Source organism: Rhineura floridana, chromosome 3 (assembly GCF_030035675.1).
Source record: "Rhineura floridana isolate rRhiFlo1 chromosome 3, rRhiFlo1.hap2, whole genome shotgun sequence".
NCBI classification, from domain to species: Eukaryota; Metazoa; Chordata; class Lepidosauria; order Squamata; family Rhineuridae; genus Rhineura; species Rhineura floridana.
Window position 1 is genome coordinate 222,571,018 of NC_084482.1, and position 16,519 is coordinate 222,587,536.

Consider the following 16,519-nt stretch of genomic DNA (forward strand, 5'->3'; position numbering starts at 1 on the left):
ATACTTTGGCGTGGGGTATTGCACTTTTTCTGTGCTTCCTACCCTATTACATCTACCCTACTGGGCATGACATTGACATGTGAGAAGAGAAGGGTAAAGTATAATTCATGTGAGCAGTCATTATTATCCCCTCCTTTCAATTAGTCTTTTTTATTCATCAGTGTCGGAAGGCAGAGCTGGGGTCCCAATCCCGGGGAGCTGGATCCCGGAGAGTTGGGAGAAGAGTATTCGGATGGATGGCAGAGGGAAGGGGGAGGAACTTCTCCCCTTTGGAGCGAAGACAAAACAGAGGAACTGCCAGTGATAAGGTCGCTTAGCGACGGGGAGCCTGAGCCCTCCCTGGACATTCTCACGCCTCCCCCTCTTTCAGGCTCAGAGCAAGAGGGGAAAGAGGGAGGGCTGCTCACAGCTGAAAAGCGGGGAGGCAGTTTACCATCAGCCCCTCCCCTATCCCCCATCCTGGAATCGGAAACTTCAGAAGAGGAGGGGGTGATGCTTCCCCCCTCACCGCGCACACGCAGACAGCTGAAAAGACAGGAAAGAAGGGGGGGAAGGCGGGCAGTACCTGAGGGGCAGTTAAGGAGGAGCGAAAGATTGCGCGCCCGTTTGGCCCCTTCTTAAAGAACAGGCGGGAAGAAGTCCCTTGCTCTGTCAACTTTCTCCCAATGCCGCAGGACCTGTATCCCTGTATTGCTTCATGAGAAAACACAGTCTTTGTTTGGACATTACCCTAATAAAACATGAATTAACTACAGCCGTTGGTCTGGTTCCTGAGTCACATCCTGGGCCTGAAAATCAGTTACTTGATTTCTGCTTCAGTGCATCTCCAGACTGGTTTCCCAAATGATCTCATATATTAAAATAATTCATCCAGGCTGCATTTTAGATTGGACATGTCTGGCAGGAACCAGGAAAGTAGTCACAGATACAGTTTCTCCTACAGAATAATTGCACATAATCTGAAACACCAAAAATATTTCAACTTGTGCTTGCTAAATGAAGAATGGGGAAAATGATTCATAAGAATCCAATTTCTACTTTTGCTTGGTGGTCAGGTGCTCCTTTGTATTCAGATCTGGCCTGAGTAAAATAATGTAGCACTTCGGAATGAAGATGCAGCCCAGAAGCCCAGCATTGGAGGCCAAGATGGAGAAGACCTGCACGGCTACCATGTATTTCCCCTTTGTGCTCAAGTAGGTGGGCACAAAGGAGACCCAAACACTGCAGAAGACCAGCATGCTGAAGGTAATCAGCTTGGCTTCATTGAAGGCCCCAGGCAGCTTCCTGGCTAGGAAAGCCACTGTGAAGCAGATGGCAGCCAGGAAGCCCATGTAACTGAGGGCACCATAAAACATGGTGACAGACCCTTCATTGCATTGCAGGATGATCTCTCCAGGTTGGGAATGCATGTCTGACTCTGGGAATGGGGGATGGGTCCCCAGCCACATGGTGCAGATGACAACTTGGGCACTGGAACAGGAAATGACAATGGAGTTGGCCAGACTCCTCCCCAGCCATTTCCTCACCCTGTTCCCAGGCTTTGTAGCTAGAAAGGCCAGCACCACAGTGATGGTTTTTGCCAACACAGAAGAGACAGCAACTGAGAAGATAACGCTGAAGACAGTTTGTCGGAGAAGGCAGGTCACTTTTCTTGGCCGACCAATGAACAGGAAAGAAGACAAAAAGGAAAGCAGCAGGGAAATGAGGAGGATGAAGGAAAGGTCCTGGTTGTTAGCTTTGACTATTGGAGTTTTCAGGAATTTAACGAAAATTCCTGACATAAAGCCAGTTATCAAAGACAAAAATAGGGCAAAGGAAGCCAGGAGGATCCCCAAAAGTTCTTCATAAGCCAGGAAGGTGATAATCTTGAGGACACATCGATCTTGGGCCTTGTTTGGATATTGATCTTCTGGGCATTTCATACAGTGCTCTGCATCTATGAACAAAAAGGGTAATATCTAACGTATATCCATGTTTACAACTTTTCTTTTACTGAAAGACATACCAAAGTGATTTATACTGTTAAAAAAATCCCATATCTAATAAAAATCAACAATGTTAGCAAAATCATTATGTAGGAACTAAGTGATCAGGACCTGGTATTAAGAGGATTATATGTTAGGGAAAACTTGGGGGGACATGTACAGTATGTGTGATACAAACACCCCACAGTTGGTGCTCACATAGTCTCAACAGGGAGAGTATTCCACATGGAAGGCACCACAGTGGAGTTTGCCCTATTTTGCACACCTTCATGCAACTGGAAGCAAGTGTTCCTAAGTTTTAAAATGGTGTGCTTTTCACCTTTTGACAATAGATATGTAGTTGTAATCACTACATGTTGTCTGGGTTAATTTCTAAATAAGAGGTACAGAGTCAATCTGGTCAGAGGCCCTCTTGGTTTTTAAGGGGGGAGACAACGGCATTCTGCACATGTGTATTTATTCCCTAAGTAAGTGCAATACCGGTTGTATTGTGAAGTAAACAGCAAGGTTGTAAAACCGAAGATGTTACAAGCTGCCTCTGCTTATTGGGACAAAGCTGAATGAGTCATTTGTGCCTGAAACATGATCACATGTTGGAGGTCATGATGCAGCTTGCATGAAATTCGACCAGCACTTTTCTGCATTAGTGCTATTGGATTTCTCAGTTTGGATGATATTCTCCCACTCTATGTACACTTCCAAATGTCATGGAATGTGACTAAGCAAGAAAGCATACATGCTTAAAAAAGGAAAATGCACATGTGTAATGAAGTGTGGTGGATGTTGCATGTGAATGATAAGCACATACCATTGGGTAGTTCTAAATTTGGCTTTTAAAAAGCCCTGGACATCTCAGTGAATCTTTCCCCTCTTTCTCAAGAGCAATGGTTTCTGCTGGAGTCACCCACCTTCCAGAGTGGAGATGGTCCCTTCCGCGCAGGGAATGCAGTCATAGCAGCAAATTGGATTTCCTTCCCGAACCACCTTGTTGAATCCAGGGTGGCAGCTTTCCACACACCTGGAAGGAGGCAAGGTCTAAGCATAAAGACAAAGACAGTTAAGTGAAATATATTTTGGCTAATTTATCTATGGGGATCTCTAGTCATAGATTTGACTTAAGAACATAAGAACATCAGGCCAGTGGCACATCTAGTCCAGCATCCTGTTCTCACAGTGGCCAACCAGTTGCCGATGGGAAGCTTGTAATTAAGCTTAAACCGGAGAAACTGAAACAACTACATTGTGAAATGAGGTCCAGGTGATGCTTGAATCAGAGCATGCTATCTGGTAATGCAGGACTGGGCCTCCTCTGTTGTGGCACCCCAAATGTAGAAATTCATTTATCTGTCTTCCTCGTAACCTACCAAGATTTCTAATGAATATACTTCTACAGGACCTCGCTGCTATGCAGCAGAGCTGGGAAAACATGAGATCTGAAAGAACTTTGGCAGGCATTTGAAGGCCTCACCAGAGTATGGTGTACTTGTCAGAGTTTAAAGGATGGAAAATACAATGAAATGAAATACTTGATTTTCCCCCCACCTGGTTGAGCCATTTGGGCCACACAATGGCGTCCTGATCAATGGTGAGCTGTGGGCTTGGGGATCCTTGCCTGTTGATATTGCCAAACTTCACCCAAAGGACGGAGTTATTGGGAAACACCACCCAGTTCACAACATCCAAGTTGGCTGCCAGTTCCCCATTCTCACCCAAATACATGCTGCTGGTGGAAAAATTGTAAAACTGGGGGCTTCTCAGGAAAGGGTGGAGCTAGAATAGGAGAGAAAAGAACAGCATTTAGAATATGGGAAACCACACTCTCTGTCCAGTTCTTCCCCCTATAATGCTTGTATCTCTCTGACTTGGGGCTGGTTGCAGGCTCAAGTAGCTGTGTGTCTTTTTCAAATGTTTGCAAAGAGCCTTATTCTTTCCCAAATAACCTCAGAGCTTGGCCTGGCCTTCCTCTCAGATGGAAAGCCAGGGCAGTCAATTCATGTAGGACATTTTTGGCATTTTTAAAGGTCAGCAAATTGTCAATTACAGGTCATATGCAGTGCACCTGGAGGAGAAAGGTTCTACAGTGCAGCTCGGTAGGTGCCAATGTCAGACCATGATCAGGAGACACAAAGGCTTAGAGAGAGACTGCGCAATGCCATTTCCATTGACCAAAGGGCATACTTGAAAAGGCCACTGCAGGCAAAGCACAGGCATCATCCATAGATAGGGGCAGTGTCCTCCAGGGCCCAATGTAAGACAGCATAAAGTGTGAACAGCAAGCAGTCTCACAACTGGGTTTGCAAAATGTCACCTCCACACTACCTTTGACATTTTCTCAGATTCTAATGCTAAGCCAATGATTCTAGAATTGTACAACCAATTGTCATGTTCAGCAGAGATGTCTTTGATAGGAAAGGAAATACCTCCCATGGCTGTAGCCTTTGAACATTTAGCTTGTCCTCCCCCCTCCATTTAGTTCTAGATGAATAAGCGATGACTAAGGCCCATGCCATGGCTTGGACAGTGTTGTAAATCCTGTAGCTGTCTAGAGAAAGGATTCTTTCCAGATTGTCTTGAGTCAGCATCTCCAGATTGTCTCTCTCTCTGCATCTTGTCCGGCCTTTCACTGACAACACATGCTTGATATATGAGCAATTAAAAGATTTCTCCCCAAACTGCTCAATAACAGAGAAGAAGGGCAGAAAATCGTCATAGGTTGTCCTTTTTTTTCTCTCGATAAAGAAGGAAAAAATACCATGGAAGTATTGGAAATATAAGGGATTGTACATTAAGTCCAAGGAGATGTCCCATATAGCTGTTGTGATCAAGACTTTCCCTTCAGTGGGGTTGATGTACCTGTCAAATATTAATTGTAGAATAAGTATTCCCATTGAGACAATATCAGTCTCTGTATAGTAAACAAATACATGGACATGTCTCCACTTGAGGAATGGAAGAGGATTGAGCCATATTTGATTTGTATTCGGTCGTCGGAAGCTTTGTGAGAAGGCAACACAAATGCCACTCCTGCGGAGTACAGGTGGCATGGTCTTCATGAACCTCTCTCCATTGTCAGTGTCAAAAGCAAGGAGACCAACAAACGTCCATCTGAAGTGCAGGAGCAGCTTGACAATCCCTGGGTACTGGGCTTCTTCTTTGGGGACCATCCGGTAGAAAAAAGGGAACTGGGTCTTATCACTCAGAACAGGAGAGACGGAAGCATAACTGACCTGGCAAGGAAAGGAAGCATCATGACTTGTTTTGTTTGAGAAGAAGACTCCATTTTTTTCCGTTCAAATCAAAACCCAGATGTTTTCCTTCTAAAAACAATTTTTCCCTACACTTTCCCTAACCTATAAGAATAGTTTAATCTGTATGTATTCCCCAAATTCCTGTTTTGCATACTGTTTATACTACTTTTATTGATTATATGTTGTTTTGTTGTTATGATTTGTTACTGTTTGAATGTTGAACACCTATTAAGAGATGTTCAAAATATGAAGCAGATTATAAACGCTTTAAATAAATAAAGCACCCATTATTTATTGGCACAACAGAGACTCTCTTCTATTCCCCTTTCACACACACACACACACGAGAGAGAGAGAGAGAGAGAGAGAGAGAGGGAGAGAGAGGGAGAGGGAGAGAGAGAGAGAGAGAGAGAGAGAGGGAGAGAGAGAGAGAGAGAGGGAGAGAGGGAGACAGAGGGAGAGAGAGAGGGAGAGAGGGAGGGAGAGAGAGAGGGAGAGAGAGAGGGAGAGAGAGGGAGGGAGGGAGAGAGAGAGAGGGAGAGAGGGAGGGAGGGAGAGAGAGAGGGAGGGAGGGAGAGAGAGAGAGAGAGAGGGAGAGAGGGAGAGAGGGAAAGAGGGAGAGAGGGAAAGAGGGAGAGAGGGAAAGAGAGAGAGAGAGAGAGAGAGAGAGAGAGGGAGAGAGAGAGAGAGGGAGAGAGAGAGGGCGGGCTCATCCAGACGACTGCAAAATGTGTGACACGTGCACTATGTGTGTTTATTATTTTTCGGTCATTCAAAACACGTTGCGCGCTGTTACGCATTTTCTCGATTTGCTGTTTGAAATCGGGAATCTCTCTGTGCCACAAAAAAGAGTTTTTTCCATTGAGAAACAGCGAACAAAAAGGCAAAGTGAGGACTATCAGATGGCAAACCAAATATGGAAACCATGGATTATCCTGCTCTGGATAAGCCCAGAGAGAGAATGGTCATATCCACACCATACATTTAAACTCACAAAGGCCATGCTGGCTATTAGCCGTCATAGTTCATCTCTCCCTATTTATTCATTAAATAATAAGAAGAGGCTTAAGGCTGCAATCCTAAACACATTATTCTCTATTACCCCAAGGTGAAATAAAAATGCTGCCAATATCCATTTGTTGGTTTGAGTTTTTTTTCATTTGCATGATTCTACTTACAATAACAAAACAAATCATTGCACATTTAATATGTCCATAGCAATAATAATTTCATCAACATTCTTTGATTCCAAGACAAAAACAGTATCCAGTACTTCTGAAAGATCTTCATTTTATGAATTGTTCCCTCCCATAATTGGAAATGGTAATTTTATTGATTGTCCTGATGTCCCAGGTCTTCTTCATTTTGACGAGGATGATAAAACTTGATGCTACAAAAAACCTGCCTGCAATAGCAGCACCAAGTTCACAATAAACATCAGTGTTGAAGCCTCTTTGTGTGAGAAAATAAAAATGTGCATCTATCCACCACAAGCAGAGAAACCTCTCTGAAATCAGTTGCAATGTTCTTTCAGAAATTGTTATCTGTCTCCAGTCTCACTCAACATACACCCCACTAACTTTTTGAATTCTCTGGAGAGATTGCAAAGTGGAATTAGGCTCAGCCAGCAAATCCAGTCCTACCTGAGGGATTTTATAGATGCCCAATAAGCTTGAAATCTGGATGGAGTTTTGAGAGTCAGACCCTTCAAGAATAGCCAGTAAATTATTCCGTCCTCCACAGCTGTAGTTTGGCACATTTGCCTCCCCAGGAGACAGCAGGTCTAACAAAGCATCATATGTCAACCTTTCTTTAAAAAAGTTGTCATGGATGCTGTAGCCCAGGGTGATGTTAGGTAAGAGCCTGGGGTTTTGGTTGATCTCCTGAATGGCAAAGAAGAAGGAGAGGGACTGCCAGTAATCTGTGCTTCTTTTCCTGCAAAAATGTACATATTGCATCAACATTCTGCATTCATTGAATACATGAGATCCAACTTGCTGTTTTTGCCCTCCTTTTACAGACAATGTAAAGCTCTTGATTTAATTTCTAGAAGTTATGCTAATACTGATCCAAAGCCAAATCCACAAGCTCAACAGCCCATCCTCCCTTAGTGACATGTATATGGGGGGGGGCAGAAATAAATAGCCATTACCCTTTTAAAAACATAACTGAGGCAGATGGAATTACACAATGAATGGAATTAGGCATGGCCAACCCTTGAAAGGACAATAGCAGACAAAAGGAACATTTAATGCCATCTATATGAGTTATTTAGAAGATGGGGTGGCTGCGGGTACTTTAAAATGGAGCATTCAGATTCTAAATTAGGCAGGCAGTAAGTGAACATGTCATGTCTGTTGCGGGAATGAGAAAGAGAGGAGGGGTGGGTGAGTTCATTCATCATAGAGTCTTGTGCTCTTAACATGCTATGGATGTCATATGATATGAAATCTGTTGCTAACAAAACAGGATTTATCAAAGCTTTGCATCCATGAATATCTCGGTTAAATAAAAGGAACACAATTACATGAGCCAGGTGTCTGAGAGTGCTGTAATTTTACATCATATCTATAAATATTAGCATTTACATTGTTCTTTAAGGTGAGAGTTCTGGGGGTGTACTAAAGTCCTGGTTCATTGGAAAGAGGTTACTCCTGGAGATTTCTGTCTCATGTACGGTTTATTTACACATCTATGCAGGCTAAAGATTCCCATCACATCCACTTCTGCCATTCATTTTGAGGGGAAGGGGAGACCAGGTCCTCCATCACTCCCCAGAAAACCTACAATTCTCTGATACTTTGCTGAGACTCCAGAACTAAAGCTTGCAGCTTTCTCTCACAAACCCAGATGACTATATCTGTGTGGGGGGAGAGAGAGTAAGCCTTTGCTTCCCTTCCACAAGAGCCCCTCTATAAAGCGAGATCTTTTCAGCAGAAACAGCTTAGCTGTGCCACTCTGCCACAGCCATCATCAAGACAATATTTCTGTATTTTTCACATTTTAATGGCTTCACATTTTTACTCTGTAGTGTCGAAGGATTGAGGGAGCTGGTTAGAATGGTTTCTGGTGATGGTTTGAATGGTTTCTTTGGGTCCCCTCCAAGCCCGTAATTTTATATCTTAAGATGGGAGTCTGTGGTGGAAGGAACTGTGGAAGTGGACAAGTCAGTCTCTACCCAGATCTGTGAAGTTTCCTTTTCACATGTCTAAATAGTTGCTCAAGTACAGATGTGTTGACATGGGGAGAACTGGCTGTCCAGGCAGGACTACTACTTTCCCCAACTGACCTCTTTCAAACTCCTAGCAACAGTTTCCTCGCTTCCTATTTCCAGCATTCAATATTCCTCACATTTTATTTTATTTATTTATTATTAAATAAAATGTATAAAATGCATGAAATAAAAAATAAAAATAAAATAATGTAAGATTTATTTACTATTAACCCCCACCTCTGAATATCTCTTACCACAAAAAACATATGAACAGAGTATCCAAAATGCAACATGAGATAGTGCTGGGAGATGAGACCCCCAGGTCAGAAGGCACTCACCGGGCTACTGGGGAAGGACAAAGGACATGTATGAGTAGCACTATGACTAATGACGCAGCTGGGTCAAAGCCGAAAGGAAACTCAGAGGCTGATTGCACACACATGCAAAAGGAGAGTCTGGAGTTGTACAGCGTACGCAATAGAAACATGGAATGTGAGCAGCATGAACCAGGGAAAGTTATAAATTGTCAAGCAAGAAATGGAATGCATCAATATTTCAATACTTGGCATGAGTGAATTAAAATGGATGGGAATGTGACATTTTCAATCAGGCAACTACAAAATATTTAGTGCAGGAAATGAGAAATTAAGAAGAAACGGGGTTGCTTTAATAGTGAGAAACGCAAAAGCTATTAGAAGCTATAATGCAAGGTCTGAGCGAGGGATATCAATGAGATTAAATGGAAAACCTATTAACATAACCATCATCCAAGTCCAATGGCAAACGCAGAAGAAGAAGAATCGGAAAGATTTTACACAGAAGTACAAGAAGAAATGGATCACACACCAAAACAAGATGTGCTGATAATCATGGGGGTCTAGAATGCGAAAGTAGGGAACAGAGAAGAATTAGGAATTTGGGGAAAACGGGGCCTAGGAGACAGAAATGAAGCAGGAGAAAGACTTTTTGAATTCTGTGAAGTCAATAATTTGTTTCTTGCAAACACATTTTTAACAACCGAAAAGATGACTGTACATGTAAATAACAGCCCAGAAGAATATAAAGATCAAATAAATAACAGATTAGTTGACAGAGAACCAGAAGAACTATGGATTGTAGTCAGAGACATTATCAGGGAAGAATGCCAAAAGACAATACATCTAGTTAAAAAGAGAGAAAGACCCCAGTGGATGACTGAAGAAACTCTTCAAATGGTTAAAGAGAGAAGGAAAGCAAAAGCAAGAGAGAGAGACACTGTCAGAACCCTAAATGCAACAATACAGCAACTAGTATGTAGAGACAAAGATATTACAATAGTTACTGTATAGAAATAGAAGAGGACAACAAAAAGGGTAGAACAAGAGCCCTGTTCCAAAAGATTAGAAAAATGAAAGGGAAATTTAAACCAAGAGTAGGGATGTTGAATAATCAACATGGGAGCACACTGACTGACCGAGATAAAATAAAAGGAAGATGAAAGCAATACACTGAAGAACTCTATGAAAGAGATGCCAGGATGACAGATTCATTCATGGAGGAACCATATGATGAACAACCAGAAATGCACTGGCTACCAATATGTTTCCGAGCCAGATTCAAAGTGTTGGTTCTTACCTATAAAGCCCTTAACGGCATCGGACCGCAATACCTGGCGGAACGCCTCTCCCGCTATGTACCTACCCGGTCCCTGCGCTCGATGTCGAAGGCCCTTCTCCGTGTCCCAACACATAGGGAGGCATGGAGAATGATAACTAGAGCTAGGGCCTTCTCAGTGGTGGCCCCCGAACTATGGAACGCCCTCCCTGATGAGATACGCCTGGCGCCTTCTTTGTTATCTTTTCGGTGCCAGGTAAAGACCTACCTCTTCGCCCAGGCATTTTAAAAATTTTAAAATTTGAATTTAAAATCGAAAAATTTTAATTATGTTTTATTGTGTATTGTATTTACATCCACTTGTATTTTAACCTGTTTTATTATGCTGTACACCGCCCTGGGAGCTTATTGCTATAGGGCGGTCTAAAAATGTAATAAAATAAATAAAAATAAATAATAAATAAATTTTAGAATGTGAGGTGAAAGCTGATCTTAAAATACTTGAAAGAAACAAATCACCAGGAGTAGGTGGCATACCAACAAAGTTGCTACAAGCTACTGAGACTGAATTTGTCCAAATTCTGACAAATTCTGTCAACAAATATGGAAAACAATGGCTCACAGACTAGAAGTGGTCAATATATATCCCAATTTCAAAGAGAGGGGGTCCCAGGGAATGCAGTAATTATTGAATTATTGCCCTAATATCCCACGGAAGTAAAGTAATGCACAAGATTCTACAACAAAGGCTCTTACCATATATGGAGAAAGAAATGCCAGATGTCCAAGCTGGATTTAGAAAGGGAAGAGGCATCAGAGATCGTATTGCAAATATACATTGGATAATGGAACAGAAAAAGGAATTTCAGAAGGAAACCACCCTGTGCTTTATAGATTACAGTGAAGCCTTTGACTGTGTAGATCATGAAAAACTATGGAATGCTTTAAAAGAAATGGGGGTGCTGCAACATCTGATTGTTCTGATGCGCAACCTATACTCTGGACAAGAGGCTACTGTAAGGACAGAATATGGAGAAACAGATTGGTTCCAAATTGGAAAGGGTGTGAGACAGGGGTGTATTTTATCACCCTATTTGTTTAATCTATACACAGAACATATCATACGGAAAGTGGGATTGGACTAAGATGGAAGTGTGAAAATTGGAGGGAGAAATATCAATCACTTAAGATATGCAGATGATACCATACTACTAGCAGAAACCAGTAATGATTTGAAACAAATGCTGATGAAAGTTAAAGAGGAAAGCACAAAAGCAAGACTACAGCTGAATGTCAAAAAGACTAAAATAATGACAACAGAAGATTTATGTAACTTTAAAATTGACAATGAGGACATTGAACTTGTCAAGGATTACAAATGCCTCGGCACAGTCATTAACCAAAATGGAGACAATACTCAAGAAATCAGAAGGCAGCTAGGACTGGGGAGGGCAGCTGTGAAAGAACTAGAAAAGGTCCCCAAATGCAAAGTTGTATCGCTGAACACTAAAGTCAGGATCATTCACATCATGGTATTCCTGATCTCTATGTATGGATGCGAAAGTTGGACAGTGAAAAAAGCAGATAAGAGAAAAATCAACTCCTTTGAAATGTGGTATTGGAGGAGAGCTTTGCACATGCCATGGATTGAGAAAAAGACAAATAATTGGGTCATGACACAAATTAACCCAGAACTATCATTAGAAGCTAAAATTATGAAGCTGAGGTTATCATACTTTGGACCCATCATGAGAAGACATGATTCACTAGAAAAGACCATAATGCTGGGAAAAACAGAAGGGAGTAGAAAAAGAGGAAGGCCAATAAGAGGTGGATTGATTCCATAAAGGAAGCCACAGACCTGAATTTACAAGATGTTACTGATTTGTATGGTTGCCATAAGTCGTAATCGACTTGAAGGCATATAACAGCAACCACAATTTACTATTAAATACATATCCCACCCTTCCTCTCAGAAGGAGCCCAGGGTGGCAAACAAAAACACCAAATACACTCTTAAAACATCTTAAAATCTTAAAAATTACTAGAACAAAACATCCTTATAAACCTTCTTTAAAAAACAAACAGCTTTAAAAGCATCTTAAGAAGCTGCTCCAACACATCTGCAGAATGAAATAAGGTTTCTCCTTAAAACTCTTGTTGAAAGAGGAAGGTCTTCAGTAGGTGCTGAAAAGATAACAGAGATGGCGCCTGCCTAATATTTAAGGGGAGGAAATTCCAAAGGTTTGTTCCCCAACACTAAAGGTCCGCTTCCTATATTGTGCAGAATGGACCTCCTGATAAAATGGTATCTGCAGGAAGCCCTCATCTGCAGAGCACAGTGATTTACTGGGTATTAAAGAGGTAAGATGATCTTTCAGGTATTCTGGTCCCAACCAGTGTAGGACTTTGTACACCAAAACCAGCTTCTTGAACTTGTCCTGATCGCTACTGGGCAGCCAGTGCAATTCTTTCAACAGTGAGGTAATGTATTGGCAATACTTTGTCCCAGTGAGCAATTATGCAGTCACATTTTGCACCACCACCTGCTTGTGGACCTACCTCATGGGCAGCCCCACACAGATCGCATTAAAGTCATCGAGCCTGAAGGTTAGCAGTGCATGGACAGTAGTGGTCAGGCTATCCGGGTCCAGAAACCACCACAGTTGTCTTACCAGCTGAAGGTGCTAAAAGGCATTCCTAGCTACTGAGGTCACTTGAGCCTCTAGGGACAAAGATGGATCCAGGAGCACCCACAGATGTTGAACCTGCTATTTCAGAGGGATTACGGCTGAGTCCAAAGCAGGCAACTGACCAACTATCCAACCAATTATTCCATTTTCCTGGCCACTTTGTTCAACTCATGTGTGCTCTGTACCTAGGTTCCTCCCCTTTGGGCCCCCAAATATTTTAGGATTACAATTACCATCATCCCTGACCATTGTCCAAGATGGCTGGGGTTGGTTGGAACTGTAGTCCAAGACCATTTGGTGACCCAACATGGAAGAGGTCTGGTCTGTATTCTCATATTATCACAGACTGCAGATTAAGTGTTATCTGAGATGTATATTTTTAGGGTCCACCCTATTTCTTTTTGTGATGTGTCTGTATGTTGTTTTTAATTGATTTTAAGTATGTGTTTTAAACTTATGTATCCTGCCATGGGAACTTCGGGTGAAGAGCAGGTAATAAAGTAGTAGTGATAGTAATGATAATGATAATAATGATAATAGTAATAAGAAGAAGACACACACACACAGAGTACAACCACATGTGCAGCCTAAAACCACACATCTTCCCATCTCTAATATTTAAAACACACACCATTCTCCCCCTATGGCTCACTGCCTCTCTGGGATGCCTCCCCTCTTGTCATTCTGCCTCACTGAATATTACTTTGCTAATTTATAGAATCTTAGAATAGAGGAGTTGGAAGGGGCCTATCAGGCCATGGAATCTAACTCCCTGCTCAATGCAGGAATACAAATTAAAGCAATTCACTTGCCTCCAGCTGTTCAATTAAAGTTGCACAATAAATCCCCTTCCAAAAAGAAAAAGTGATAGGGAAATGCACAGGAAAGTGTTGGATAACAATTGTTTGAGGCAACATTGTATAATGCAAACAAATCAGAATGAATACTCAATAAAGAGAAGGGACTTACAACTTTTTTCTTCTTTGAAAAGTGTTAGTAGTTTTACTACACAAAAGTTGCAACTGGGCATCATTTACTGACTTAATTGGCAGCTACTGGATTGATCAGGGCAAAGGGGGTGATTGGGGGGTGTTCTAGGCTTTTGCACTTGCAAAACCGAGAAAAAAACACTTTAGCAACAGACCAGAGACTGTTCACAGGACCCATAAGAAAGGTTGTTCATTTTCTTTCTGTACTTTAAAGTTATAGCAGAAAGCCACTATTGTCTTGTGTTACTGTCAGTTATGATAAAAAGCATCTGAAAAGGCAGGTTACACAGTCAATGGTGCTTTAGCACTGATGCATCCTCACGGTCTACCCCCAGAGGCAAAGCAGAACAGGCATTTACTAGGACCAGGAAAGAGGATGGTCATTGGAATAAAAATAATGAGAGAGTGGAACAGCAGGAAATAACGTACCCATAAAATGACTTCCCATTCAAGCTGGTAGAGGGAGGCTTGTTGAAGAGGTGTGGATGAAGCAAAGCACTTGTGGCAGAGATGACTCCACCGATGAGGTGGTCTCCTGGCCTGTAATGATTGAACAGATCTACTTGATCCCTCTCCAGAGTCAAAGAGCATTTTGCCTTCAGCATCCCACAGTCTGCAGAAGGCACTTGCAGCAGCAACAGCAGCAGCAGCAGCAGCACCATCCTGTGTCTGCCTGGAAGATCCACTTCCCTTGTGACTGCTTCCCCTCACTAATCTGAAGAATTATTGGATGAAGCCAAACTCTCTCTGCAAGGCATTCGTAATGCCAAGCCGAGAGTTCACATCTGAAGGGAATGGAAGTCATACTCACATACAGATAGTCCTTCTCACCTACCCTAAAGCTGAGCCCATTCTTTCAATGCCAGAGGAGATTAGTATGCTTCATTCCTTTCTGTCTCAGATGCAGGATGTCACCTCATGATGCTCTCAATTTTTACTGGACTCAAAGGCAATCTGTGGACAAATCCTTGGAGCTTTGGCGAGATGATGAAAAAAACACTATAATTTTGATAATTATAAGGGGAAGAAACATCTCCTCTACTTCCATGCACTGTTGAACAATTGGAGAAAGACATGTTTGCAAAAACTCCCAGTTGTGGCTCTAAACTCTAAAATAGATAACAGAGGGAGCAACTCAACATGTCTAATGTTGATGCAAAAATACATATTCACAAGAGTGAGGATCAAGATTTCCTTTTAGGACAGTGGTGGGGAACCTCTAGCCCACAGAAAAATTAGGCCTGCCAGACCTCCCCATTTGCCTCACAAGGGTGTTTTTGGCTAAGCCATGCCCCCCTGCCCTACACCTGATGTTACATGTGGGTCGGGTAAACACAGCTGGTCCACAGGGGATTTGCAGGCAACACCAACAAGTTGCATGGTGGCACTTGCAAAGTCCTGTCCACAGTGTTTTACAAGCACCGGCAATCAGTTGATTATTAGGGGTTGGGATCATGAGGGTGTTAGATCCACATGAGAGGCCGCAATACATGTGTGTTATCAATGTCCACCCCAAAACCTTTGAAGATGCAAACAGTATTGGAAGCAGGATCATGTCTAGCCACCGTGACACCATCATGGCAGGAAAGCATCATAAATGCACATTATTTATTTATTTATTTAGCACAATTGAATGCACATGGCACTGTACATAAAATAAAATAATAAAAACAAGTCCCCGCTTCCCAAAAGGCATACAACCTAAATAAAATAAGATGAAGGTGAGAATTAACCCAGCACAGTTCAACCCACACAGCCCAGACAAAAGGTGTTACAAATGGGGAGGAGATGCATGACTGAGAGGTGGGAGCATGTGAGATTCTTGCACATTTCCCCTCATATCTCAAGTGCTAGAAATATGTTCCTTTTCTTTTTAATTGGGAAGCTTGGTTACAAAGATGATGGTCCATCCAGGAGGTGGGGCAACTGCACTCCTTGCTTCCCCCTCCATGAATGTCCATGCCTGCAAGACAAGAAACTGCAAATGACAGCTCCAGAATGTCATCTACACCACTCAGAGCTCAAAGAAAGGCAAAGCAAGACAATACATATGGGGGTCACCAGCCAACGGCTCTCCAAACTGTTAAAAAATTCCCCAGAATTCCCAGGCACACACTCGGAGACTGTCAAGAGGCCCAGATGTTAGCTTCAAGAGAAGGAACAGAGCAGGAAGCCAGTGGCCATTCCCTAGTTATTCAGTGCGGATAGAAAGAGGGAACATGGTCCTATCCTCTGCCAGCCCCTCACTTTTTAAAAAAATCCTTCCTTCTCAGATTATATCTGTGCCTTAACTTTCAGGCGTTTCAACTTAAAGACAAAGGAGCATGGAAACCCCAAGAGATGGAAGGAGGGAGGGCTAGGGAGTGTCTGAATCCCACATCTGGATCCAGGCTAGCCAGACAGAGCCTTGGCCTCCACAGGCCTTTTGAGAAATCAATGACCCAGTGGTAGGGAATGATAGTTCTTTATCCTCTGTCAAATGCCTCCCAGCCCCCCAGGACCAGGTGACGTGCCCAATAGATGGATATGACTTTTTTAAGCATTAAAATATAAGAAGAGCCCTGGATGACAATTTGAGGACTGTCATAAATAAAGACCTTTTTCTTAACTGCTGCCAGATTAATGGAAGCAACACAATGGAAACAACCATAACCAACTGCTCAACTGCTGGAGCTAATAATAAACTGCTGGAGATAATAAATTATACAGCCACGAGAGTGGCTGTATACTATAGTCAGTAGGGATTTTTCGCGTTCTACCATGTTAAATGAAAATACCCCCCTCGCCCCTTTCTGGT

The 16,519-nt window shown here is 42.4% G+C and overlaps 1 protein-coding gene across 1 annotated transcript; it reads right to left on the reverse strand.

Moving 5' to 3' along the window:
- Window positions 1-1,034: 1,034 nt before the first annotated feature.
- LOC133379038 (vomeronasal type-2 receptor 26-like) lies at window positions 1,035-14,384 on the reverse strand. The gene is made up of 6 exons (XM_061613647.1): window positions 14,152-14,384; window positions 6,877-7,168; window positions 4,406-5,212; window positions 3,528-3,755; window positions 2,894-3,020; window positions 1,035-1,936 (listed from the first exon to the last, which is right to left on the reverse strand). The coding sequence occupies exons 1-6, from the start codon at window positions 14,382-14,384 to the stop codon at window positions 1,035-1,037; spliced, it is 2,589 nt and encodes an 862-aa protein (XP_061469631.1).
- Between the last annotated feature and the right edge of the window lie 2,135 nt (window positions 14,385-16,519).

Coding starts and splice junctions, on each gene's coding strand:
- LOC133379038 (XM_061613647.1), bottom strand. CDS start 14,384: ATGGTGCTGCTGCTGCTGCTGCTGTTGCTGCTGCAAGTGCCTTCTGCA. Junction 5,213..6,876: donor GCATCTATAAAATCCCTCAG/GTAGGACTGGAT, acceptor TTTCCTTGCCAG/GTCAGTTATGCTTCCGTCTC. Junction 3,021..3,527: donor GGCCCAAATGGCTCAACCAG/GTGGGGGGAAAA, acceptor CTTTATGCTTAG/ACCTTGCCTCCTTCCAGGTG.